The sequence below is a fragment of the Chenopodium quinoa genome, unplaced genomic scaffold, assembly GCF_001683475.1.
Source record: "Chenopodium quinoa cultivar QQ74 unplaced genomic scaffold, ASM168347v1, whole genome shotgun sequence".
NCBI lineage: Eukaryota > Viridiplantae > Streptophyta > Magnoliopsida > Caryophyllales > Amaranthaceae > Chenopodium > Chenopodium quinoa.
The window spans coordinates 1,045,292-1,071,157 of NW_018742730.1; the positions used below are offsets into that span (position 1 = coordinate 1,045,292).

Genomic DNA, 25,866 nt, shown 5'->3' on the forward strand with positions numbered 1-25,866 from the left:
ACCCGATTGATTTTCGGAACAAACTTTTGAATTGTGATTTATTACTTGTAATTCTTAAATTGTTTGATTCCTTTCTCAAATTAGACTTCTAATTGATGTATATTTGGATTTTTTTTTCATTTTCTTTTGCTTTTCGTAAATGTAATTGGGATTGAAACTTTTGTTTGATTTAATCGCAGTTTACAATTTTAGGGTTTCCAGTTGATTGAATATTTGGTCTTTGCTATTAATTGTGTTTGGTGAAATTCTGTTCTTGGATTTTCTTTTGTTGTTAGTTTTGTGAATTATTTTTCATAATTATTAGCTCTATGTTGATTATATATATATATATATATATGTATATATATATATTTTCTTTTTTAATAAAATTTGGAGATGGAGATTGAGCTTCTTATAAAACTTCATTTCATTTTGTGAAAACCAAATAAAAAACAACGTAGTTTGGTTTGGACTGAATAGTAATACAATTTGGTTTGATTTGAATACGATTTGGTTTTTGTTTTGGTATAAGCCAGAATCAAATAGTAAATCTAACTTTCACACATAATTATGGGTCCTCTAAATGTAAATATACCTGTAATGACGAAAAGTGTATCTTTTTCGGTAAAAAGGAGGAAAAATCGCCACGTTGAGGTCTGATTATTACGGGAACAAAAGTATAATTTTGCACTAAAATGATTTAAGTTACTATTTAGATAAAATCGCTATTTGAAGTACATAAGTGATTTTTAAGGCAAAATCGCTAATTCAATGACGAACTAATTGAAATGTTAATATTTTTTAATTTTTTTTTTTTTTTTTTTTAATTTTTAGGAACACACATTTCATTTTATTGCCTTGTTCTCCCGGCAAACAAATAATTCAATTCCATGGACAACCCACCAAAAATCCCATGCCCCATCGAGGGTGCTGAGATATCAGAGCTCGACGATTTCCTTCTGCAGAAAATTCTCTCCAAACTCCCGGCCAAAAATTTCGCATCAGCCGCATGCGTTAGCCGCGATTGGAACGACATTTGTAGTCGTATTCTAGTTCGTCCCAAATTATTATCTGTATTCTCTTTGAATACCAGCCTTAGGGTAAATTCTCTCTCCTCTCTCATCTATCCCTGATTCCATTAATGTCGAATTGAATTGAATTCATTTCTTTGACTGAATTAATTGAATTGAATTCATTTTTTTGATTTGGTTGCAGGAAGCTGTGAATGAGGTGACTGAAAAGGTTCTTTCTGAGCCAATTCGACCTGATTTTGCAATTCTCTCGATTTGTCATAAATTTGATCTCGATGATGCTCATAAACTTGTAATTTTATCTTCTATCTCTTTCAATTGTTATTTTTTTTTATACTGAAAATTGTAATGGGGTTATGAAACTAACTTTTGAATTGTAATGTATTTGTAGATTACTGAGAAATTGGGTACTAAAATCCCGATTGTTACATGTGATGTCAATGGGATCATTGGAAGGGATGCGGAAACTGACTGTTTAAAAGAGGTGAGATTGTTTTTTCCTTGAGAATGTTGTGCTGGAATTCATTGTATATTTGTATGATATTGTTTGTGATGGGTAAACACTTGAACATAGATTTATCCTACTATTATCCCTATCTTATACTCCCTCTGTCCCTAAAAGATTGCCCCATACTACTTTTGGCATGTTTTCCCACTTGCACTCTCTCTATCTATCTCCTCATTGATATTTGTGTCAACCCATGTACACTATTTTTTTGCCCAAAGCCTTAATAAAGTCGATTTATGGTTTGGTGCAAACAATTGGGGACACAGGGAGTACAAATAAAGGATAACATTTTATCTTATCCTTATCTTACCCATAATTTCCTATCCTTATCCTATCCTCTTATGCTTCTTATTCATATCCTACAAATAATCTTATTATGCCTTTTTAAAATTTCACATAGAGATCACTAAAATCAATGTCATTCTGACTCCGAGTAGACTTTAGACGTCCGAGATGATTAAAATCTCTTCAAATATTTTTGTTCATACTTATGCAAGATAAGTTGGAATAACGACAAACCTGTTGGGCTATCTTGTCGGGCCGCACACATACTCCACTCCAAATTAGTATGATATTGTTTGCTTTGGGCCTAGCCACACATATTTGTTTTTAGCTCCATCCCAAAAGGCCTCATACTAATTGAGTGTGCTTCCACTTATAAGGAAGTCATCCCTTCCTTATTTCTTCCATGTGGGTGTTGGGATGAACAACCCCAACAAACCTCTCCTCAAACCAAGGACGACATAAACTCTTAGCCTCCCCTTAGACCAAGGACCACTTATAACTATCTTGCATCGCCGCTTTCACCACGAGACACGCCGCCTAAGCCACAAAATTAGAAGGACTTTCGACGTTAGGCAACACAATTGCAAGGTCATACATTTAAGGAAGCGTCCCACACACATAACGCCCGTGTTTGTCCCGCTGAACCTAATACCACTTGTTAGGCCCGACTACCCGAGTTTTCCACCCTATCGGGTCGCACACGCACTCTACTCCACATTATAATGATATTGTCTGCTTTGACCAAGCACAAATTTATTTTTGGGCACCTTCCCACAAAGCCTTCTCATACTAATTGAGTGTGCTCAAGTTATAAGGAAATCATCCCTTCCTTATGTCTTCCATGTGAGACTTGGGATGAACAACCCAAACAAAACCAAAAGTACACGGGAGCATTGTAGTTTTTTAACTTCTTACAAGTGCAAGATTAACAATGTTTGTTACCACCTTTACCCTAGCCCAACCTCCGCACATTTAATTGTAATTAAAAGAAACAATAGTACGAGATTTCACCCTGTTCTTACATGTTTTCATACAATAAAATCATGGCCTTTTTATTCTTCTTTCCCAAACTTTTCTTGTAACAAAGGAGTTCACCCAAATGAAGGCAATTAATGGCAAGCAACGAGCATCTTTCATAACCTTATGAAAAGCCTATGGTGTATTAGAGGGTTTCACGCCTTATCTTAAGCCATCGTGTGGTGAATTATCCACCAATGAAATGAAATATCCATAAGTATCAACGAGCTTTGACATTCAACTCACCAATTTTGTTGTTACAAAGTACTCAATTATTTTAAAATTTAATTTTATTTATTATTGCATTCTTTGTTCTGTTAACTACATTGGAGATTTCACATTTGCCAATGCACATTTTATACCATTAATATCCCTTATCTTACTTTAGTAAAAATCATTAAAAATTTAATATTGTGATTGTACGTATCGAGATGAATCCAACAAGAAAACCACATGGCTTTGTTTTTCTAACGTATAAATCAAGATGGTTAAAGGAGTGTGTGTGAATAGTGTAAACTTTCCATCGTTGTGTTTAAAGATTAAACAAGCATGTGCAACTTTTCCAAAAGGAAATCTGAGTTAGAGGAATTCAATATCTATTGAAAACATATCTTCCCAACTACTATCAACTTCTCATTGTTGCCAAAATCCCTTTATGTCTTTTGAAAATGACACATAATCTTCCTCCTTGGATGACTTGATGCAAAATACATTTTCATAACCATGATCCCATGTTTACAATAGAAAAAGCTGGAGGGAACAATTAAAAAATTAGCTTTTGTACCTAAGGGTTTGAGTAATATGCCCTTATACTTTGCCATATCGATGGGTTCCACTTATTGTGGTAAGGGGTCAATAGTGCTTAAAACCATTAATGGAAGGCTTAATGCCGTAAATTTCCTAATAAGTTATTTGAAAGAAAAAAGTGAGAGAGAGAAAACAAAGAATCTTCGCAAGAAGTGGTTGTACATCATTCCTATGTCGTCTATGTGGTTCCAAGATTAGAATATTTCAAATTTCAATGCTTCTATGTTCTTTGTAAAATCTTTGTAAGGTTTCTTTGATCACCAAAATTGTCTTTAGTTTTGCTAATCAAGCATGAAGGATTTGTCTAAAAAGAGAAGCCATTTATTGGGAGAATTTACCGAGCAAATAAAATGAAGAAAGTAAGGGTAGACTTATTGAAAATGTAAAGCTTCTATGATATATTATTTATTTATTTAAATTTAAATGACGTATCGACGTGTCCCCGTACCTGTGTCCAAATATCGGACAAAGTCCCCGTGCCCGAAAATTTTGCAACTCACCGAATTAGATACTTGGACATGTGTCCGTGTCCGACACTCGTTCTCGAGTCCATGTAACATACGGAGTAATCCTTAAGAGTTTGTTTCATAAAAGGGTGAACAAGAATCAAAGAACGTGGTTTCGAATCTTGAACATGTTTTAGACTATCACCGAGAGTGTGGAAGCACTCCAGAAGTCATTTGTCGGAGCAGTTCACAAAGTAGCATGAAGCCTAGGCGCGACAACTTGAGGGGAGGCTCAACCGTTTCCAGGATGGCCACAACCAACAAGCACCCTTGGTGAAAAGAAATCAGGATAAATTATTCGAAGAGATTTAGGGAGTGTTGACGTGTTGACATCAGTGAGAGATAAGTAGAAATATTTCATCTTCATTCGGCGCCAGTGGCGGTCCCATGAGACATTTTGGTCTTGGGAAATGACTAGGGGTGGCAATTCGGATTAGCAGGTCGGGTGCGAGTCAGATTTCGGGTTATGCTTAGAAACAATTAATAGTGTAAAACCTAATGTTATTACGAAATATGAAATTTTTGTAAAATCGGGTTGAATTCGGGTTGTTTGCGTTCGGGTCGGGTCGGGTTCGGGTTTCCCTCTATAATCCAGGTCGGTTTCGGGTTGGGTTATCGGGTCAGGTTAGGGATTGCCAGCCTAGAAATGACATAGAGAGAGAACCACCAAGAGGCTGGGAGAGCGGTGAACCATTGAGGTTGGGGATTTTGGAAATACTAAAGCTTGAGATGCCCATATTTTCTGACAATATTTTAAGTTCTACAACCTCACGTAGCACAAACTACTTCAAGCTGGTGTGGTTTCGATGAAGAATGAGGCGTTCAGGTGGCATAAATGGGAGAACCAGAGAAGGTCGTTGCGTGCGGGGAAGATATGAAGGATAGGGCTTTGACCCAGTTCTGACCGATGAACGCTAGCGCAAAAGGGAGATCTTTGAAAAGGCGTCGCCTCTCTTGACATGCTTGAAAGTTTGATGAAAGGGCAGTTTTTAAATGAATTGAAGGAGGACATATGGGTTGAGATCCGGATGCTTAACCTGTTTACCCTCGAGCAAGCTATGGACTTAGCAACCCAAGTGGAAGAACGAAATCGGATCCATAGGTCAAAGAAGTCGGGTAGGGCTTTCTCTAAATCGAGTCCGTATTCATATTTTAATCGGAGTCCAACATGCACCTTATTAGGAAGGGAAGTGGGCAGCCCAATCTGCCACTTTTCACTCTATTAGCTAGCTTAGCAAGCCAACCCAAAGTTCAATGGGCTAAGCTAATTCAAACAAGGCCTCAAAGGCTAAATCCACACTAAACTCTTCACGTTTTAGTGGAGAAGTTAGGAGACTGAGAGAAAGGAAGACAAGAGGGCTATGCTTCAATGATGGAAGATGGGGATTTTATCATGTGTGTAAGGCGAAGGAGCTAAGTGTGCTTTTAGTAAAGGAAGAGTTTGTGGAAGGCGGTGAAGGCGAATTCGCGGCCTTAGAAAGGGCGTATGAGGAAGAGGAAGAGAAGCCTATCGAAATATCGATTAACTCATAAGTGGGGATCACAAATCCTAAAACAAAGAAACTATTGGGAACAAGTGAGGGTGAGAGAGTAGTAGTGATGATTGACTTAAGGGCCACTCACTATTTTATATCCTTGTTCGTAATGGAGAAGTTAGGAATACCAATAGTAGGTAATGGAGTGTTTGGTGTTTCGATAGGCAATGGAGAGGTAGTGAAGGGACAAGGGCAATGTTTAGGAGTGAAGCTCAAGTCTGGTGATAAGGTAAAGGTGGTAGATGATTTTTACCCCTTCACTTAGGGAAATCTGACCTCATTTTTGGAGTACAATGGTTAGAGAAGCTTGGGGCGGTGCTTACAAAGTTGAAAACTCAAGTGGAGGGTACTCTGAGCCTAAAGGGAGACCCCTCTTTGTCCCTCATCGGGATAACCTTGAAGGCCATGATTAAAACATTGCATAAGGAGAAGGGAGGAATACTTGTGGAGCTAAATCGATGGAGGAGATTGTGAGTGAGCAAGAAGGAGAAGATCTTGAGTTTTTAAAAGGAGCCCTCATGGAATTTCCGGAGGTGTTTGAGAGTCCTAAGGGGCTACCTCCAACTAGGGGCCATAGACATGCTATATCTCTCAAAGAAAGGAGCAATCCCGGTTAGCTTTCGACCATATAGGTACCCGTGATTTCAAAAGGATGAGATTGAGAAGCTCATTCGTGAAATGCTTGAGGCGGGTATAATTCGGCCCTCCACTAGCCTGTTTTCTAGCCCGGTTCTTCTTGTCAAGAAGGACATGTTATGGCTTTTTGTGTTGACTAATGGGCTTTTAACAAGAAACCGTCCCCGATAAGTATCCAATATCGGTCATTGATGAGCTATTAGATGAATTGGATGGTGCTCAAGTATTCTCAAAACTCGACCTCAAAGCCGCCTATCATAAAATTCTAGTGAAACTCGAGGATACACACAAGACGACATTTTGCAATCATGAGGGTCATTACGACTTTAGTGACGCAATTTGGGCTTACCAACGCACTGGTAACATTAATTCCGACCCTATCTTCGGAAGTTCTTGTATTTTTTTATGATATTATTATGTAGTGTTAGTCAAGATGAGCATGTGAAACATTTGCAAATTGTCTTAGCAACACTAAAAGAGCATCAACTGTTTGCCAATTGAAATTTTTTTGGATTTGGCAAAGGTGAAGTGGCTTAGTTAGGCCATGTAATTTCGAAGAATGGGGTTGTTGTGGACCAAGAGAAGGTGTGGTCCATGATTACTTGGCCCACTCCAAAAACTTTGAGAGAACTTAGAGGCTTTTTAGGACCGATGCCTCGAATTCACGACATGGTTTTGATGGAAGAACAAAGACTAATGGCTTTCTTTAGCAACGTCTTGGGGTCAGGCGATCGATGTGTATGACGATCCAAAAATGGAAGCATTGCCTTTGAGGGAGGAGATTCGTGGTTCGAAGTGACCAACAGAGCTTACGACACATTACCTAACAACGAGAGGTTGGAATGGATTATCAAAAATGGGTTCAGAAATTAGTCGGGTTCGATTCTGACCTTTAATACAAACCTGGGTCCTTAGATTGGGTCGCGGACGACCTCTCGTGAAGGGGGGAGGATGAGTTAGAGCTAGCGGCTTTGGTAACCACACAAGGTGTTAATTGAGAGAGAGAGAGAGAGAGAGGATGCGGTGTTGAGTATACTGAAGCATGACATATTAGATGGGAAAGAGAGTAAGTGGTATATGATGGAAGGAATCCGACTACTTTACAAGGGGCGAGTGGTGTTGCCGAAGAATTCTAGCCTAAAATCGACACTCTTTAAGGCTTACCATGATTCGCCGGATGGATGGCAGACACGCAGGTGAAACGAAGACTTATTTGAGGATCGCAAGGGAATGGTTTTGGCAAGGGATGAGGCGCGACATGATTGATTATGTGCGAGCTTGCCTCGTTTGTCTAAAAAACAAACACTCTCTTCGGCGGGGTTTCTATAACCATTGTTGATTTCGGAGGCAATGTGGGAAGATATAACAATAGGTTTTGTGGATGGGTTGCCATGATCGAAGGGAGTTGATACGATTTTGGTAGTGGTGGATAGGCTGTCGAAATATGCTCATTTTATCGGGGTATGACACCTGTTTTTGGCTTTGACATTTTTTTGTGCATTATGGAAAGAACTTTTTCGCTTGCATGGGGTAGAATTGAAAAAAGCACCTCATACCATCCCCAAACTGACGGTCAGACCAAAGTAGTCAACAAGGGGCTCGAGACATATCTTTGTTGTTTTGTTGGGGAACAACCTAAGATGTGGGCTAAGTGGTTGCCATGGGCCGAGTTTTCGTATGATACTGCAGTTTACTCTTCCACACAAATGTCTCCATTTTGTGTTCTCTATGGAAGGTATTATCCTAAGATAATAAAGGTGGGGTCGTGTGGGATGAGCTGAAATTAAACCTGATGTGTGCCCAACAGGTCATGAAAAGAAGCACAGATGCATAGAGGTGAGATGAGGATTTTCACATTTGTGATTTGTGTTCCTTAAGCTGCAGCTGTACAGGCAACGTTTTGTGGTCAAGAGACCTTTTGAGAAGCTTGCAGCGCGATACTATGGACCTTTCAAGGTTATTCAGTGCATGGGTAAGGTTGCATATAATTTGGGGTTGTCGGAGAATTGTCGCGTTCATCCAGTGTTCCATGTTTCGCAATTAAAAAGAGTAATAGGGGATGTACCGAGCTTAGCACCATTCCAGATCACTTCCGTATTGGAGTTGGTGGTGGATAGGGCAAGGAGGTTGTTCAAGAGGTCTTGGTGAAATGGAAAGGGTTACCAGAGTTTGAAGCCACGTGGGAGGAGGCGAAGTCAATCATTAAGCGATTCCCGACTTCCACCTTGAGGACAAGGTGGTAGTTTGGGGGGGGGGGGAGTAATGCAATGAAACAACCCAAGCGACCCATTGTGTGCACCTACTGCACGAGGGGACAGCAGCAGAGGGGGGGGGGCAACAACAAACTACTACAGTAGCAACTAGAAACGGCACCAAAGCTGCAGGGCACTTTTGCTTTGCACTGGTTATTTTGGTAGCTTATGGAAGAAGACAAGATTAGTTAATGAATCAATTAAAGCTCATGCCACATCACTTGTAATAGATTAAGTTAAATAGCAAGAAGTGAGGAGTGAGAAGGTATTCAGAAATTTGTATTGGTATATTAAAGAGTGATGGTCTAAAGCCATTAGTTTGTAACCTTGAAAGCCTTTGGCTACTATCAATCAATCTGCCACTATCTTCTTCCATTCTTTTTCTATTTCTTATCTTAATTCCTAACTTGAGCACGTAGTACGTTGCATTTCATGATAGCTTATTTATTTGCGTAGCTTATTATTGACTTAAGAACTGGACAGGTGATGTTCCCAAATTTTGATGATGATGCTGATCATGATGATCATTGTCCTCTGCACAATGGGGGTATTTCATTAACAATTGGATATTTGCCTAGCCTTAAAGTTGGTATCATCTCACTTCCTAAAGCAAAACAGGTATATGCTTTGTAACATAGTCCCCATTTCATCACCATTAAATTAGCAGAACTTGAACATTAAAAGTGAACAATTTTTGTATTGATAGGGAGGTAGTATTGACAAGTTTGTGATGGACCTGAGGAGGTTTTCAGCTTCTGTATCAGGTCTCACATCCCCTGAGGCAATCATAATGTTTGGAGTGAGTTCTTTATTTGTTTCTTGCTTAAAAGCTATAATTTCCTCTTTGAAATATCTTTTGGTTGAATGCTTTAATTTTGTTTTTTTTTATTTTTTTTTTTATTATGGTGATATAGGATTCACAAGCTCATATGAAACCTGTTCTCGAAAAGTTGGGTGAGTTTCATTCTCTATTTTATATTATCACTTGCAAATTCCTCCTAAGAGATGAAGAGAACATCAAAATTAGTGCTATGACTGAAATGCATGCTTATTTTAGGAGGGAAAATAAAAACCGAAAAATTCAAGATTGATAAACAAAGTTTGTTACCAACTTTAGAGACAGTAATTTTCTCTTATAGGTGTGAATGAAAGTTCAAGTGAAATTTAAGTTGAGTAAGAGGAAGAATTTGGCTGGCTATGCTATTTAAAGTCTAAATGCCAATGCTTGAAGCAATTATGTGTACGCTCTGAAGTTCCCTCCTAGTTGCAGTCCATTTTTATTTGTTAGAGAGGATAAAGTTTTTGCTTTGCATTGTATTAGTCTGTATCACCAATAAGGTCTGTGAATTTATGCCGCTCATCATATGTATAAATTTGACTTCATATTTGCTGGACAAATATTATCAAGGCATGGTTTAGACTTTAGAGTATTAGCTACTCATGGTCTTCATAGATGTTTAGTTACATGTCTCCTGTTATGGTCCAGAACATAATATTAACCGCTTATTATTTTATTTTTTTAGAAAGGAGGCAATGATCTACAGACTATTTGCTAATATCCTGAACTCCTAAACTGTCTTGAAATCAATCAGCAGCCTCTATTATGGATCATTCCATGTATCATCAATAATTGTGATACCACTCTTTCCATGTTTCCTTAATAATTTCTAATAATATACCCATGTGTATGTTGTGGCGAGGTTTTTGATCAATCCTTCTTTGAGATGCATATTTACCCAAATTGTGTCGCTGCAAATGCATAAGAGCTCAATTAGAATGAATTTTTTGAATAGTACATGAAAACCTCCAATAATGGCACATTGATTTTGTTCCTTTATTCCATTGAGCTAGATTTTGTAGTTGTACGTCCTGAAGGTAAAGATTATGCCCAACCATTGCATGTTAAACTCTTTTGGGAAAACAATGTTGTAATAGTTTCTCTTTCTGACAAGCTGCAATTTGTTTCTAAACAGTTGAGTTGGCAACTTTGTATTAGATTTTTTTTTCTTAATGATAATAAGCTCTCAATTATTTCCCATTATCACGACCATCATATATCTCAAGCATCAACTTCCCTGAATAGCTGGTTTAGAAATGTTAATGAAATTATTATATAAAATCAGTATAAATGTATGTCTAAAAAAAGACAATAAACATAGCCCACAAATTTTAAAGCAAGTAACCACAGTACCACTGAGAGGTATAGGCAGGTTAGTGAAGATGTTTAGGAGATCGATATCAGAGCTGTTTGGCCTTTGGCAAAAAAAAACAAAAAAAAAAAAAAAAAAAAAATCTTGAGCATGGAGATCAATCTGAAGCCTTGGATAATGGAAGGGGGCTAGAGGGTTGGGAGAAGGAGAATTGCAGCTGATAAATGTTCTTGACAACGGGGACCAATTTTCTGGCCATCTGGTGAGTACAGAGTACCTGATATTCAAAATTTCAAATGCACCTGTACTGAGGTGAAGCAAGTGGTACATGTGTGGTAAAGAATAGGGAGATGCTTCTAGCTATGTTTTAGTAGAGCTAGCTATTGATTTGTTTAGGCATACATTTTGCTATTACTTTCGGAAAATAGTCATTTGGTACATATTGTATGTATTCCCTTGGCTTTTACTTTTCTAAAATGGTTTTAAATTGCAAAATGCTGGCTCGGCAGATATTCCTTGCTTCATCATATCATGATCATAAATCCATAATAGCTAAATTCTTGTTATGCTGGATTGATTATCATTGCTGATTTATAATGACTTCTGCTAAAGAATTATAGGCCAAATCGTATTGAACTGCTCTTCATTAGTCCATCTATTATTCCATGGGCTAGTCTATCCATATCCCTTTTGGAACCTAATATATCAATTAGATTATTGATACACTTGGGCAATTGTTGGAACCTACAATATTATTTGGTCCTTCTTTGTTGGTTGAGTTGAGCACCCTAGATCCCTTTGGCTTCAGGCTTTCATTAGGTTTTGGCCAAGTGTAGTTGGCTGTTTCATTATGACTGCTTCTAATATTCATTCCTTCTGCTTGTTGAAAATTTGAAATCAAGTTTATTTTTTCATCATGATTTACAATGCACTCTATGTTTGACCTTGATATTATTCATTTAGCCCTTCAAGCGGCTTGGCTTAGGTCCAGGGTAAAGTGGCTATTTTAGTGTATTGTTTTTCTTTTTGTGTTTAAACTGTGTATTTCTGATTTTAGCTTTCCCATGATCAATTTCATACTTTTTTTTTGACCGCTGACTTTTGTGTCCTGCAGATTACGCGTTGTCTAAAAAAACTGTCATTGCTGGAAATGAAATCTGCAGTTTCAGGCATTCAAGCATTGATACAGAAATCATTTCAACACATCGAGGACAGGAATCATCTTATGATGCTGTTGCTCTTGTTTTTGCAATGGAGAGAACTACATTTGGTGGTATAACATATTGCCTTCTCTTTTTGCATACAGAAATTTCCCTGCTATAATTTTAGTTTCTTTGGTAGCATATATGATATGTTCATTTGGGTTAGGGTTTATGTTGTATGAACTGATACAAAAATTTTGGTAATTGTATTATTGATAGAGTGGGGATTCTGTATGTGCGAGGGATGTTGCTGCATTAGATGATATTGTTTGTTGTTACCTACCTTGTGTTCACATTCACTATTCAGGATTTTCTTGTAAAGTGCACCAATTTTATATTTGAGAATTTTGGAAGCATTCTTGTTATGAATTCATTTTGGTTTGAGGCCATGCTGGATGAACTGCCTTATTTTATTTAGTACCTTGGACCGTGGTATTAAACATAGCCACATCACTACATCGCTACCGCATAGTAAATGATCTTGAGATTACCACGACCGAATTAAAGGCTGAAACAGCTGCAAACCACCCATATTACAAGTGATTCTGCAATTATTATTGCGATTGTGACCAGATCTCAGATTTGAAACAATGCCTTGGATTCCTTGGTAACTTTGATTTATTAGAGTGAATTCCAATTGTCATCTGCAAATTTGTGATACGCATATTAAGTATATAGGAGATAAAATCTTGGTTCATGTTGCCAACCCTATCATAGGGATTAAGCCTTCAGTAGTGTAGTACTCTTGTGTTCATAAGCTTCAGCATGGTGGAGTTGACGAGTCGTATGTCTTCTCTCTGAGGAGTGAGGACAATATAATTGTCATGGCCATCCATGTGTGACCTTTAGTACTCATCATCTGCACATATGTGTACAAAGTTTACTATTGTTATTGAAGTAAAAAATTTTATGCAGAGAATTAACTTCCAGATTGTACCCATGCTCATGTAAAACCATAAATAATTCTTGCTATGAATCATAGGCTTTTTGCATTGCGCCGAACCTTCTCTTTGTTGTATTTCTATAGGATATTATGCATGTGGTTTTTTAGAGTTTAAACTTGTTGCACATTTCTTATTTGGCTTCAGTTCTCAAAGTTACTACCCCACACATGTCATTGAATACTTTTCATATATGATAGAGTTTAAACTTTATCTTGAATGCTTTCTTTTGCAGTTAAGTAGTGAACTATGACTTTGGCCCCTTCTTAATATGCAGTTCAAGGGAAAATTGAATTTCATTATGCAGTAGGAGCTGGAGTTACTGCCGTGGGCCCAACATATCAAGTGGTTTCTGCTAAAAGGAGTACCCCTGACTTTACCACATGGTTGACTGCCAAACGAGAGGGAGAAAATGAGATTCTTGATGGTGAAGGATTGTTAAATGCTTATGAAATGGAGGTATGCTTGTGTCTTTGCAATGAAGTGTTTTAATTTATTAGTGGCTCAAGTATTTGGATATCAACCTCAACTTGTATTCAAATGTGAAAATTATGTGAATTTTTCAATGCTAGTTATATATTAATAATTGCAAGATTTGCAGCTAACAACTATGAGTACATTTTTTATGTTGTATATGGCTATTCCTTTTTGCTTGTATGTTTATATATTTGCATGTGAAGAAAAATTCTTTCTGGATTATTCAGATGGGCAATCTATTCCCGGATTTTGATCTGCACATTGGGATAAGAAAAAGAAGAAAATATTCCATTGGCTCAGAGCAGGCTAGATATGTGAAGACTGTGGCCTATCATCCTGTTCAAGAGTAAGACATCTGACTATTATTTATTACAAATATAAGTTTAAAGAACATGTTGCTGCCCCATGCATATGTATATGCTACTTTGTTAGTGTAATCACTAACAACTGTGTTTGAATGCTTGTTATATATATACTGAACACGAGTGGTATTCTACTCTGTTAGATACTGTAGTACAGATGGTCTTCCATGCTTACATCTTTTGGACTATATATGCTGCTTCTTTAGTTAATCAATAAAGAATGTAACCATGCTTAGAGCAAGATGTACAATAAATGGGATAACTGCAAAAGTTTTGTTGCAATAACATAAAACTACCACCCTGAGCTATCAACACATTTGATGAAAGACCAGATCATCCTCCAGAGAATTTCATATTTCTAAACTTGATTTAGGTTTTAAAACATATTGGAGTATCTATCAATGCTTATTAGATTTTAAAATTTGCAGTTTTTGCTGTATTTTGTCATGAAATTATATACTTATATACTGATAGATTGGACTTTGGGCTTGGTTAAATCTTTGAAGTTTGAATCAGTGAGGAGTAAGGGCTTGTCTACATAATTTGGGGTTTCTCACCCTCTCTTTTTTATTTTCTCTTTAATTTAGTTTGGAACCAAATATTTGTTTTGCAGTTTCCAGTTATTTGCTGGATAAGTTTTAAAAATGGAAAAAGAGTTGGCTTCTCTCGTATTCTGTATTTCTGCGTCAGTTTCTCTCTTTTCTTCACCAGTTAGCAGCTTATTGTACTCTACATCTAGCAAATGTTTAGTTGGTTTATGTTGCTGGATTGATAGAAAATGATAACCCTTAGTTTTGGCTTTTAGTATTATAGTAGGTTTCATTCTTACATTGGGTTAGTGTATATACACTTCCTCCGTTAAGTTCTTTGCACCTTCCATTTTAGTGTGCTCTTTAGTTCTTTACACTTATTTTACTTTAATATTTTGGCAAACACCTTCCCATTCACTCTGTCATACTTTTTCCAACTATTGCTTACACCACTCGGCTTTCCACAATCTTTTTACATTTTCCACCTTTTTCTTACACCCACCCAAATTTTCACAATCTCTTTCCTACTTCATTCACCTATTCATTACACCCAGACCACCCACTCATCACATCAACAATCTCTCATCAATTGCATTAATTTGTGTGCAAATAGTAATCATAAAGTACTTTCAGGGAACAAAAGTAGTACATAAAATTAAGATCTAGTAAGAACCATACCCTATTATGAGAATTGATAATCAATTTGGGGTTTTTAAATCATCATAATTAGACAAATGATTAAGGTTCTTCCCATGACATTCTCTTAATTTTTCCACTTCTCAAATTAATTCTAGTTTCTTGGTGCTGAATGAAAACTTATTTGAAGTAAAAGAAAAATATTATTAACATTTACTATTTGCACACAAATTAAGGCAATTGAAGGGAAAGTGGTGATGGGGTGAATAAGTGTAAGAAAAAAAAATGAATTAAGTAAGAGAGATTTATAAAGAGTGTGGGTGTTAGTGAGTTGAAAAGTGTTTAAATTATGGTGTGAGAGGGTTAAAAGTGTCAAAAGGATATGCCAAAAATGAAATAGAGTGAAAGTGAAGAATTTAATAAAATACACCAAAAATAAAAGGTGCTTAAAACTTTTAGAAACGTGTATAGATTTGTTGTTTTCTATTCGATGATTTATTGTTATTTTTCCTTGAAAGTTTATTATAATTAAATAATTATTCCTCTGTTCTCTGTTAATTAGGACGTCGAGATTTTTACACTTGTCAATGCACATATTGAACCATGAGTATCTTTAATTATATTTGAGTAAAATTGTAAAGGAAAAATACAAATAAATAATCCCAATTTTGCTCCATCTTCCCAAAACAATTCCACCTTTTACACATCTTCTTTTAACAATCCTTTTGATTAGCATGTTAAATAGTTTTAAATTGATTTTTTTAATCTCTCCACCCACCTCCCTACACCCTTCCCATGGCTACCCATCACCATAACCACCACAAACCCACCCACTGTCGTCTTAAATGTAACCTCAACCCCACCCGCTGCCGTTCTGGACCCTAAACACTCAACTCCACCACCGCTAACCCCGAAACGACAAAATCCCACCCAACCACCAAAAAACACCCTTATAACCACCTCAAAATCCCAACCCCAACCCTGAAAAACCTCTACCGATGCCGGAAAATCCCTTAACTACCTTGAAAACCAACCCCAAGCCCAATAACCCCACCCCTAGCCCTGAAATCCCCTTACCCACGAAGGAAAACCCTAGCCACCACCCAAAACACCAAACCTCGAAACACCCACCCGGCCACCCCTATCCACCCCCAAAACACCCACCCCAACCCTAGAGCTCCTTCTCACATCCCCTTATCATTTTTTGCTCCTCCGATTCAACATCATCATCACCATCAGACATTAGTTTTTCTGATTCAATTTTTTAAGTTAATGTATCTCCCACACAATCGAGCTCTCATGTGTTTGGCCCATGATCGGTGGTTGGCTGTTCTAAGGCGTGTACCCGTGGGCCCTAGCACTACTGGACGTCATTCTAAGACAAAATGAGAATGAATGTGAAACAAAATAATGATCACTATGCTCCCTATTAGAATGTTCAACCTACTCATTCTGGTTTGCCAGCAGCATGAAGCATAACACTATAGTATATTAGACCTTTTCACCTAGTCCTAGGTTTACAGTCATAATCGGTTTTTGTATTATGATTGCTCAAAGTTCTGTTTCCAATGTCTGCAGATCACTATGGATTGAGTTCAACTTTGTTGTTTGAGCTCTCATTATGTTATTGTCTTGCCTAAATTCTGATTATTACCAATTATAAATATGTATTTCACTTTAACCATAATAATTTACTCCGTACTGTATATGTTGTGTCTGAAACTGCAACTTTTATAATTTGTTTATCCAATTCATTTTTATAAAACAGCTGAGGATCAAAGGACTTCCAGCATTCGTTTGTGTAACGTCCTCGTTTTCTTTTTTGAGCTTAACATGCCCACTTGATGTCACTATTTAGTTATTGAGTATCCTGAACATCTATATGCTATTTCTGCATTCTATGCTGTTGTTGACTTTTGCCAAATTTGATTTTGCAGGGGAGATGATCATTACCTGTATGTTGGAGGTTTGGATATTAAGACTGGTGATAAATTTCGTTATTACATTCCTGATAAAGAGTATGCATTGGATTCATGTGCCACTGTATCTGAAAACTTTGGCAAGCTAAAGGACAAGGATATCATCGGAGGTTTAGTATTTTCTTGCTGTGGCCGTGGTGATTTTTTCTTTGAGAAGCCAAATGTTGATAGCTCCCCAATCTTGGATAATTTTCCTAATATTCCGCTGGCAGGAATTTTTTGTGGTACTGAAATTGGACGTGGTTTCCCCAATTTAGGGCAAGAAGAAGCTTCAGAAAGTCTCTTGCATGCCTATAGTTCTATCTACCTACTTCTGTCTTACATTCCGCCTACTCCTAGGCCATAGAATGCTAGCGGAGAACCTCTCCGTGCTTGCTTAAAGAGGGTCTTGTATGCAAAGCAAATGACAAGTATTGAGAAAGCTTTGTGTTTTTCGTTTGTACCCGATAGAATAAGTATGACTGCCTTAAATTCATGCTGGTGATTGTTCTTTGTCTGAGTTATTTGCTGGTAGAACTTGAAATATATTTTTCTATTTTAACAAGTAGCGGCAGCGCACTAGTTGTTTATTAGCAGTATGGTTTTCTGCTCTTCTTCTAGGAAGAGAACTGGTTAATGATGCTTGAACTGTTTAGGTTACTAATTGATTTAATCCTCAAATTAAGATAAAAGATATATATTAGAGTGCACGAGGGTGTTGTAGCTGTACAGTTAGGCCTTTTATTTGGACTTTAGGTTATTGGTCAGTACCTATTTTGAAAGTAACCCATCTATCTATCTTTCAGTTTTTATTGAGGTTTTACCTCCTTTTTTCTATCCTGTTATCCCTGATTGTTTTCTCTACAAATTTTTTCTATTAACCCAAAACCCAAACATGAACCGCTTTTTTTCATTTTTTATTTTTTATTTTTTTTGGTGTTTCTATTTCATGCTGGTTTTAATTTATTTATTTGTAGTAGTATTGCTGAATTCCTCTTGACATTTGTTCCTCTCTAGAACTTGGGGTACGACAACTTGTATGAGTTATATGATTTTGCTTTTCTTCTATTGTTCATGATATTGGGTTGTTTTCTTGATCTTTGTTTGTTTCACTTACTCCTGTCTTTTCTATATTTGATAACTTTTGATTCCATTAAATGCCTTGTCCTTCTTACTAGTTATATGCTATTCACCTCCGCTTTGGAAATTTGTCATACTAATGGTATTTATACATCCAACCTGTGGTTTGTCTATTTTAATTTTGTAGTTCCTTCTATTTTACTTATATATCTGACCTTAGTTTCAATTTGAAACTTGCATTATTCTCACTCTTTTGATTTAAGTGAGTTAAATTATGAATTTGTTAATCAGCTTCTCTTGGTATTTGTTTGGAATTCTGTCATTTTTAGGTGCTTTTCTTACTTGGGCTTTTTAAAATTGTAAGTTGCTAATTTTCCCCCGATCTTACTTTTGCCTTTTCTTTTCTTTTGCTCTTTTGTTGGTCTTGCCATTTCTTCCATTTTCTACAATTTTCCTCTATTTTTTCACCGGAATTTATGCTTTTTTGCCTTATGCTTCTAATCGAAATTATGACAATTGTCTTTTTTTTTTTTTTTTTTTTTTTTTTTTTTTTTTTTTTTTTTTTTGAATTGCATGACAATTGTCTTTTTAAGAACTTGGTTTTATGTTTTTGCTACTGTCCCAGATCATATTGTTACTGCATTACTCTTTGTAATGTGTTTTTTGTTTCATTCTTTATCATAGTCTTGGTTCTACTTCATATTTTTGTTTTTGTTACGAGTATTATTTCCCCTTCAATTTGATTTCTTTCTCTTCTTATGCTCTTCTGTTTTCTTTAACAGTTGTTCCCTACTTTCGAAGTCAGTCTTCCTACGTTTATGTGGCTTGGATTATTTCCTTATGCAGTTGGTCTTTCTAAGACCTGGTTTTTGGATATCCCCTATAACTTGGTATTATGTTGTTCTATCTCTTTTCTGTTTTAATGAAGACTGTTAGCTGGAATTTTCGGGGTGCAAAGTGTTCTCAGCCTATTAGTGAGATGATTTTTATTAAAAAGAAATGTAACCCAGATATTTTTATTGATATTGAAACCATGATTTCTCTATAACAGTCATAGATTGAGTAAAACTCTTGGCTATGATCTGTCCATATTATCAACCCTCAAGGCCGTTGTGGGGGGATGTGGATTTGTTGGAAACTTTGGAATACATCTAAGTTAAATGTAACTACTAACTCCGTTTCATATTATTCGCAACGATTTGACATAAAGTAGAGAGGAAAAATGTCTAATTATTGCAAATAATATGAAACAGAGGTAATATTATACATTTACAACATGGCATTGCATCTTTAATTATTCATGACTTGGCTCAAGATAATGTCTTTATGCTTTTTGTTATCTATGCACGTGCTTAATCATCTCAAAAATGTATGTTTTGGTCTGATATCTTTAATCTTGTTTCTAATGCACTTCTTCCTTGGTGTCTTGTTGGAGATTTCAATGACAAGTTCTTACTTGCTGATAATAAAATTGCATGTTATGGACTTACAAAATTGCATGTTATATATGAAGATCTTGATCGTTACTTTGTTAGTTCCCTAATGTCAACTCTTTATCCGTGTGCTAATGTTTTATATGAACATTTTTCAGTTTCTGCGTGCTTCTATAATTTTAGTCACTGATAATAATCGGGCAAATACAAGTTTATTTGTCAAATAAACGAATTTTTGTTAATCTGATGGCATTTTTGTAAATATATTGAAAAAGCGTGGCCATTTATTCAGTATTTTTGATGAGTTGTCCAATTACTGTTTGCAACTTGCATTTACTGTTTGGCGAGGAAATTATACTTGTACTCCTCAACTAATACATGAAAAGACGCATGTACCGTTCCACTGATACTTAAAAAGATGATTATACCCCTAGATAAACAAATTTTGTTATCTGGGAAATTAACTGGGTACAGCTCATAATAATCTCACTCCTAAGTTATCTACCAATTAGTATTATATACTCCTGGATCAGGATACTCCACTACTCCATACCCAGTTTACTTGAGTTATTTTGCTTAAGTCTTATGTTATTTTGCTTAAAACCTTGTGTTATTTCGCTAAAATAATATGTTATTCACTTATTTACTTTAACATCATGTATAAAAAAAAAACATGCATTTATTTATTTATTTATTTATTTTATTTTGGTGTTTTGCATTTATTAAAATAACATGTAATTATTTAAAAAAAAATAACATATATATAAATTGAAATAATAAGAGGTTCACATCAAAATAACATGAATTTTATAAATCTATAATACATCGAAATATAAAATAACATATACTTATTTTAGAATAACATATATATAAATTGAAATAACAAGAAGTTCATAATAAAATAACATAAATTTTATAAACTTGGAGTTCCATGCACCACTGTACTCTAGGAGTAGCATAGAATTTGCGGTATTTTCAAACTAAGATAAGTCTAAATTAGACTAAATTGTTATCGGTTGAATATCAACTACTATTAGACCTTGATAACCTCCATATCCAATAACATCTTATTCGTTAAAGAGAAAAATTTCTTTTATTTGGCCAAAAATTCTGTGGCAAATTGCCAGAACTTTGGGTTTAATTAAAGGTGATTGGAGCTCTCGTTTTTTCACGAGTCGATGAAATTTCGTTTAGTAAAAAGCAATTTTTTTGACTTCAAATTGATGATAAACAATAGGTTGATAGCCCCTCTAAAATAACTAATCTGAGTATTTTATTCTGAATTTTCTAAAAGATTCAAATCTGATAATCCCTTCGAAAGAGTTATCTCTCTACCTTGGATTGATCCAGTTATCTCTCTACCTTGAATTGACTACCTTGGATTGATCCTGTCAATTCCTCCGCTGATAATATGGAACTTATGCTTTTACAAATGATGAAATTAGGGCGCTTTCTTTGATATGTCTCCCTATAAAGCCTCGAGTTCCAATTGGCTATGGTCCAAAATTCTTTCAACATTATTATTGGACAATATTAAGTTCGGATGTCTGTAAAGTAATAAAAGGCCTTTTCTGTAATGCATTCTCTTAAAAGAGCTTGATCGTACTATTATTACATTGATTCCCAAAATTGATTACCTAACTAAGGCAAGTTAGTATAGACCTATTAGTCTATGTTGTACGATTTATAAAGCAATTACTAATTAAATTAAACCCATCCAAAAGAGATTTAAGGAAGAGTGATCCTCTTTTATCATGTGTGTTTGTTATTTGTATAGAGGTCTTGGCTAAAAAATTTCTCTTCCTTAGTGTAGACACCCATTTATGTCTCCCCAAAACCAAGCCCAGTGATGAATACCTTTCACGTCGAATCATAATCGAATAAAGTGAAAGTGTGGAAAGTCTAGTGTTGCGGTTAGTTTTTATTTCTTTTTTTTCTCTCTGTTTTTGAAAAACTATTTTAAGAAAACAGCCAATTCATTTTGGTTTGTTCCATGGCAAGGGTCCAATAATGGTGTATTTTGGTCAGGTTCAAAAAGAGCTTTTCAACGATATATTATAAGCCCAATTCCGATGAATAATGAGGAAGTTATGGCCAAATTACTAAACTGGGCCCGGTTTGATTGTTATATGCGGCTCAATTATCTAGAGGATGACCTCTTAATGATTTATCGTTCCTACTGCAATTAAGATTGATTATAGTCTTCTAGAAGGTTCTTTTGAATCCTAATTTGATTAGCATTGATAAATTGACTTTAATTGACTTTTAAGAGTTTTAATTAGAATAAAACAAGTGTTTTTAAGGAAAATACAGTTTGCGTACGCTTAAATTTTATCAAAATAAGAAAACGCGTGGAAAACTATTTGCAGCGCCATACAACATGTCTGTCGCCTGGCGACAGACCTAGCGTCTAGCGACAGATCTGTCGTTTGGCGACAGGCGCGTGTTTGGCGTTGCAGTTGTATTTTATTCTTTTCGAAACTCTGATTTGTTTCTTATCGTATCCGACTGATTTTCTCTATAAATAGTCTCCTAAAACCTCCGTTTTCAATCATCAATTCTTCTCATCTAATTATCACCAACTCTCATCAATAATTTCTTGATTACTCTTCTCTCTCTCTCTTATTCTAAACTAGCTTTTCTCATGCAAAATTCCGCATTCACAAGATCTATACACAACTAGCCAATTAAGTTCGTAGTTTTCTTCGCCAAAGACGTGAAAGGTTTTAATTTCTGAGGGTTTGGTCCCAAATCTCTCTTTCAATTATTTAATTTAATTGTTTGTTTATTATTTTCCTTGAAATTACTAACGCGTGTATTTTGTTATTAGAAAGAGGTACGAGACATCCAAGTAAGTGCTTTAATTGTTTGCATTGTTATTATGATATGGAAATCATGTCTAGGTTGTTTTGATTTCTAGTGTCATGTTAGGGTGTTTGATCTTCCTAATATGGTGTTTAGGGTAAAGGTTTTAATATCAAATATGGCAATTATGATTCCTGCGATGCTTTCTATTCTCTTTCTTAATATCATGTTAGTATCATGTTAGGACTAAAGCTTTGATTTTTATTGTTTAGTGACATGCTAGGGTTTGTTATTAATCTTGTTAGTATCATGTGTAGGATCTTGCTATTATTATGCTTTAACATGATTATGATCATGATTATTATTATTATGATGATGATTATTATGTTGCTTGATATATATTGTTGTTATTGCTTGATCACGCCTTTTATGCATGTTTAAAGGGAATTTGTACTTGTAATCATTCTTAATAAGATAATTAATAATCTTGTTAAGGTTAATTTGATTATAATTCAAGTGATCGCTAATAATAGATTTATTTGTGCATTAATATTCAACCAACATAGATTAAACAGGTTTAGGGTTAACCTAATGATTGCAAGTTAGTCAGAAAGCGCACATGAATACGATCAGAATAAAGTAGCTAGAGGCCTATTATTAGGGTAGGTTCAATCTTTTTTAGGTTGGATTTGTACCTTCATCCCCGAACTTCCAGTCATGGTTCCAGACCTATTGGAGTTAACGATCTCCTTGATCGTTAAGGGGTGTAACCTTCACCCTGTGAACGGTTTATAAGTTCCTAAAACTTGTTGGCGACTCTTTTGCTCTTGCTTCCTTCCCTTTGGACGCCACCGTACTTTAGTGTATGGTCACAATGGGGTTCAAGTTTGGGGTAATGCTTGAAATATTCCCTACACTTAGCCAAATCAAATCTCTAGGCATTGGAGTTAAAATTTGCGCCATCACCTCCGCTTATCTCTTGTCTTTTATTTATGGATGACAGACTTTTATTCTGTAAAGCTACGACAACGGCATGCAACACTCTCCGTCATAATTTAGTTGAGTTTGCTTCACTCTCTGATCAACTTATTAACTTCCATAAATCTTCTATTGTTTTCTCTAAATATGTTTCGAATAGTCATAAATCTAATTTGGCTAGTTTTTAAAATATGACTCCTAAGTCTTTTCTTGGCCGATATTTAGGGGTTTTCTTTAATTCCTCACGTTCAATAAGGATACTTTCAACATCTTATCCTGAAAGAAGATCAAAAAATGAAATCCTGGTCTTCCAATTTAGTTATTAAAGCAGGGAAGATTGTTCTAATTCAGAGCCATTTAAAGGCTATTCCCTCTTATGCAATGACTACAACTCGTCTTCCTATTTATATTACCTCTTATTTAAATAAAATTAACCGAGATTTCTTTCCTAAACAGTCTCCTACAAATAAAGATCTCCCCATGGTTGCTTGGGATACTATTTTCAACCCAAGAGTTAAGGTGGCCTAGGTTTGCGTAAGTCTAATGTTATTAATTCAACTTTTTTAGCTAAATTAGGGTGAAAAATCATTGTTGATCCTTCTAATTTATGGATAAGTTCTATAATGGAAAAATGCGTACCTTCGTCATTCTCACTTTTTGAACTATCATTCTCATCCTACAAATTCTTGGATTTGGAAAAAATTCTCCAAATTCGGCCTCTTTTGGTTAGGGGCCTTCAATGGAAAATTGGAAACAATTCTTCTATTCTTTTTTGGATCAATATGTGGTGTGCTGATACTAATATTATTGCTCTTTTAAATTTAGACCCAGATCAAATTCCTAATATTGATGTCACTGCTAACATCTTTATACTAGAGAATATTACTTGGAATGTTCCTTTTCTACTTTCAGTCCTCCTTCATGACCATGTCCAAATTATATGAGGAATTCCCCTACCTTCAGCCCCTGCCCCAATGAACCCTATTGGGGTCTATCTAAAGATAGTCAGTTTACTATTAAATCAGCCACATGGCTGGCCCACAATTCTGTCCCATGTTCTCCTAAATGAGAATTCTAGATATGGAATTTAGATATACCACCTAAAATTAAATGTTTTTTTTTATAGCAAATCCTTCTGAACGGTCTCCCTACTAGACAAACCTTAGTATCGATCTAGAAATATTAATGTCCCTTTTTCTTGTGTTTTTTGTAATACACATTATTTTGAGTCTCAACAACACAAATTTCTTCTTCTTAGATCTTTGGTCTTATGCTTATGATTGTACTTGGCTAGGTTTGATACACTCATCTCCTACGACCCCAAATCTTTTCCGATCTCTAAAGATTTCTTCTCTTCTCTCACTCCCTAAGATTTCTATCCTTGTTTAGAGCATTTGGAAATGTCATAATGCTATTTAACAATACTTCAGCTTATATTACTAGTATTTATATTTGTGCCTTTTCTCTATTTCAGGAATGGCAGGCTCGTTCTCTCTTAGATGATATTCACCTTCCAAGCAATAAGTTCATTCCTACTAACGCCCAATCTTCCCTTGATATTATTTCTTGGTCTCCTTCCCCTGTGGACTATTGTAAATTCAATTTTGATAGTTTTGCCCTTCATAATTTGGCATCTGTTGGTGCTGTTCTTAGAATCATATTGCTAGTTGTACTTAAAATGTAGGCTCTTATCCATATTTTCTTACTGAAGTCATTGCCCTTCGTAATGGCCTCCTCCTAGCTTGGAAGCATAATATTACTCATATTTTTTTTATTAAAGGTGATAATCTCACTATTATTAATATTTTGCAAGGTGACTATAACTGTCCATGGAAGCTCCAATTGCTAATGGATCATGTCAAAAACATTTTAAATTCTTTCTCACCCTTCAAGTCCCAGCATATCTATCGTGAAGGAAATCGGAAAGCAGACTATGTTGCCTTTCTTGGATAATCCACACCGATGCACTAAAATATAGACCTATTTATGGATAGTAAATTTTCTTATTTCTTACTTTTAGATAGATTAGGGCATAATCTTGAGAGAAGACGTTCCCTAATCTACCCCATGAATCTTACTTCTTAAGAAAAAAAAACTTTAGTATTTAAAAACACTAAAATTCATTTTTATAAATACTTTTTAATAACAAACTTAAAACAAAATAAAGCTAAAATTTTTATGCATTTTGTAACTTGTAAATTTAAGTAAGAGAATTAAGTGTTTATTTCCACCATAATAAATTAAAGTTGGACTAATTAGTACAAATTAATAAACATATGAAATACAATAAAAATAGTCTTTTTATCTCCTAAACTTAAAATACAAAGTATAATTTAAAACTAATATGTCATTTCATATCCCACAATATTTATGTATATATACCTAACTGAATTCCTTCATCTTCTTCCACGACTCCGAGCCCTTTATCTCACTCTTTTTGTTTTAAGTTTAACTTCATTCACCTTAATTTTAGGAAAAATGGAAATAAATAATCTCACCTTTGCGTGGTCTGACAATAACAATCCCACCTTTTGATTATTACGAGGCAATCCCGCCTTGGTATGTGATTTTCTTTTAATAGACCATTTGACCTACAACCTGTTAAACAAGTTAAATTTTTTTAAAAAGTTTTTTAAAGCCACATGTCACTCATTAATTGGTCAAAATAATAATAAAAAAAAAGGTAAAACAAAAAAAAAAAAACACCGCCACTAGCCACCCCCAGCCACTGTGAAACCCCTTAACCATACCCTAAGCC

At 35.5% G+C, this 25,866-nt stretch overlaps 1 protein-coding gene across 2 annotated transcripts; it reads left to right on the plus strand.

Moving 5' to 3' along the window:
* The first annotated feature begins 572 nt into the window (after positions 1-572).
* LOC110723393 (F-box/LRR-repeat protein At5g63520-like) lies at positions 573-17,408 on the plus strand. 2 transcript variants are annotated; one of them, XM_021902742.1, is made up of 10 exons: positions 573-1,079; positions 1,195-1,302; positions 1,402-1,494; positions 9,040-9,174; positions 9,263-9,355; positions 9,471-9,510; positions 11,821-11,979; positions 13,157-13,308; positions 13,554-13,672; positions 16,792-17,408. In XM_021902742.1, the coding sequence occupies exons 1-10, from the start codon at positions 870-872 to the stop codon at positions 17,177-17,179; spliced, it is 1,497 nt and encodes a 498-aa protein (XP_021758434.1). In that variant the 5' UTR covers positions 573-869; the 3' UTR covers positions 17,180-17,408. The 2 variants fall into 2 exon arrangements, with proteins under 2 accessions (XP_021758434.1, XP_021758433.1); XM_021902741.1 differs by having other exon boundaries at positions 575-1,079; positions 13,127-13,308.
* Positions 17,409-25,866: the final 8,458 nt, after the last annotated feature.

Coding starts and splice junctions, on each gene's coding strand:
- LOC110723393 (XM_021902741.1), top strand. CDS start 870: ATGGACAACCCACCAAAAATCCCATGCCCCATCGAGGGTGCTGAGATA. Junction 1,495..9,039: donor AAACTGACTGTTTAAAAGAG/GTGAGATTGTTT, acceptor AGAACTGGACAG/GTGATGTTCCCAAATTTTGA. Junction 13,673..16,791: donor GCCTATCATCCTGTTCAAGA/GTAAGACATCTG, acceptor TTGATTTTGCAG/GGGAGATGATCATTACCTGT.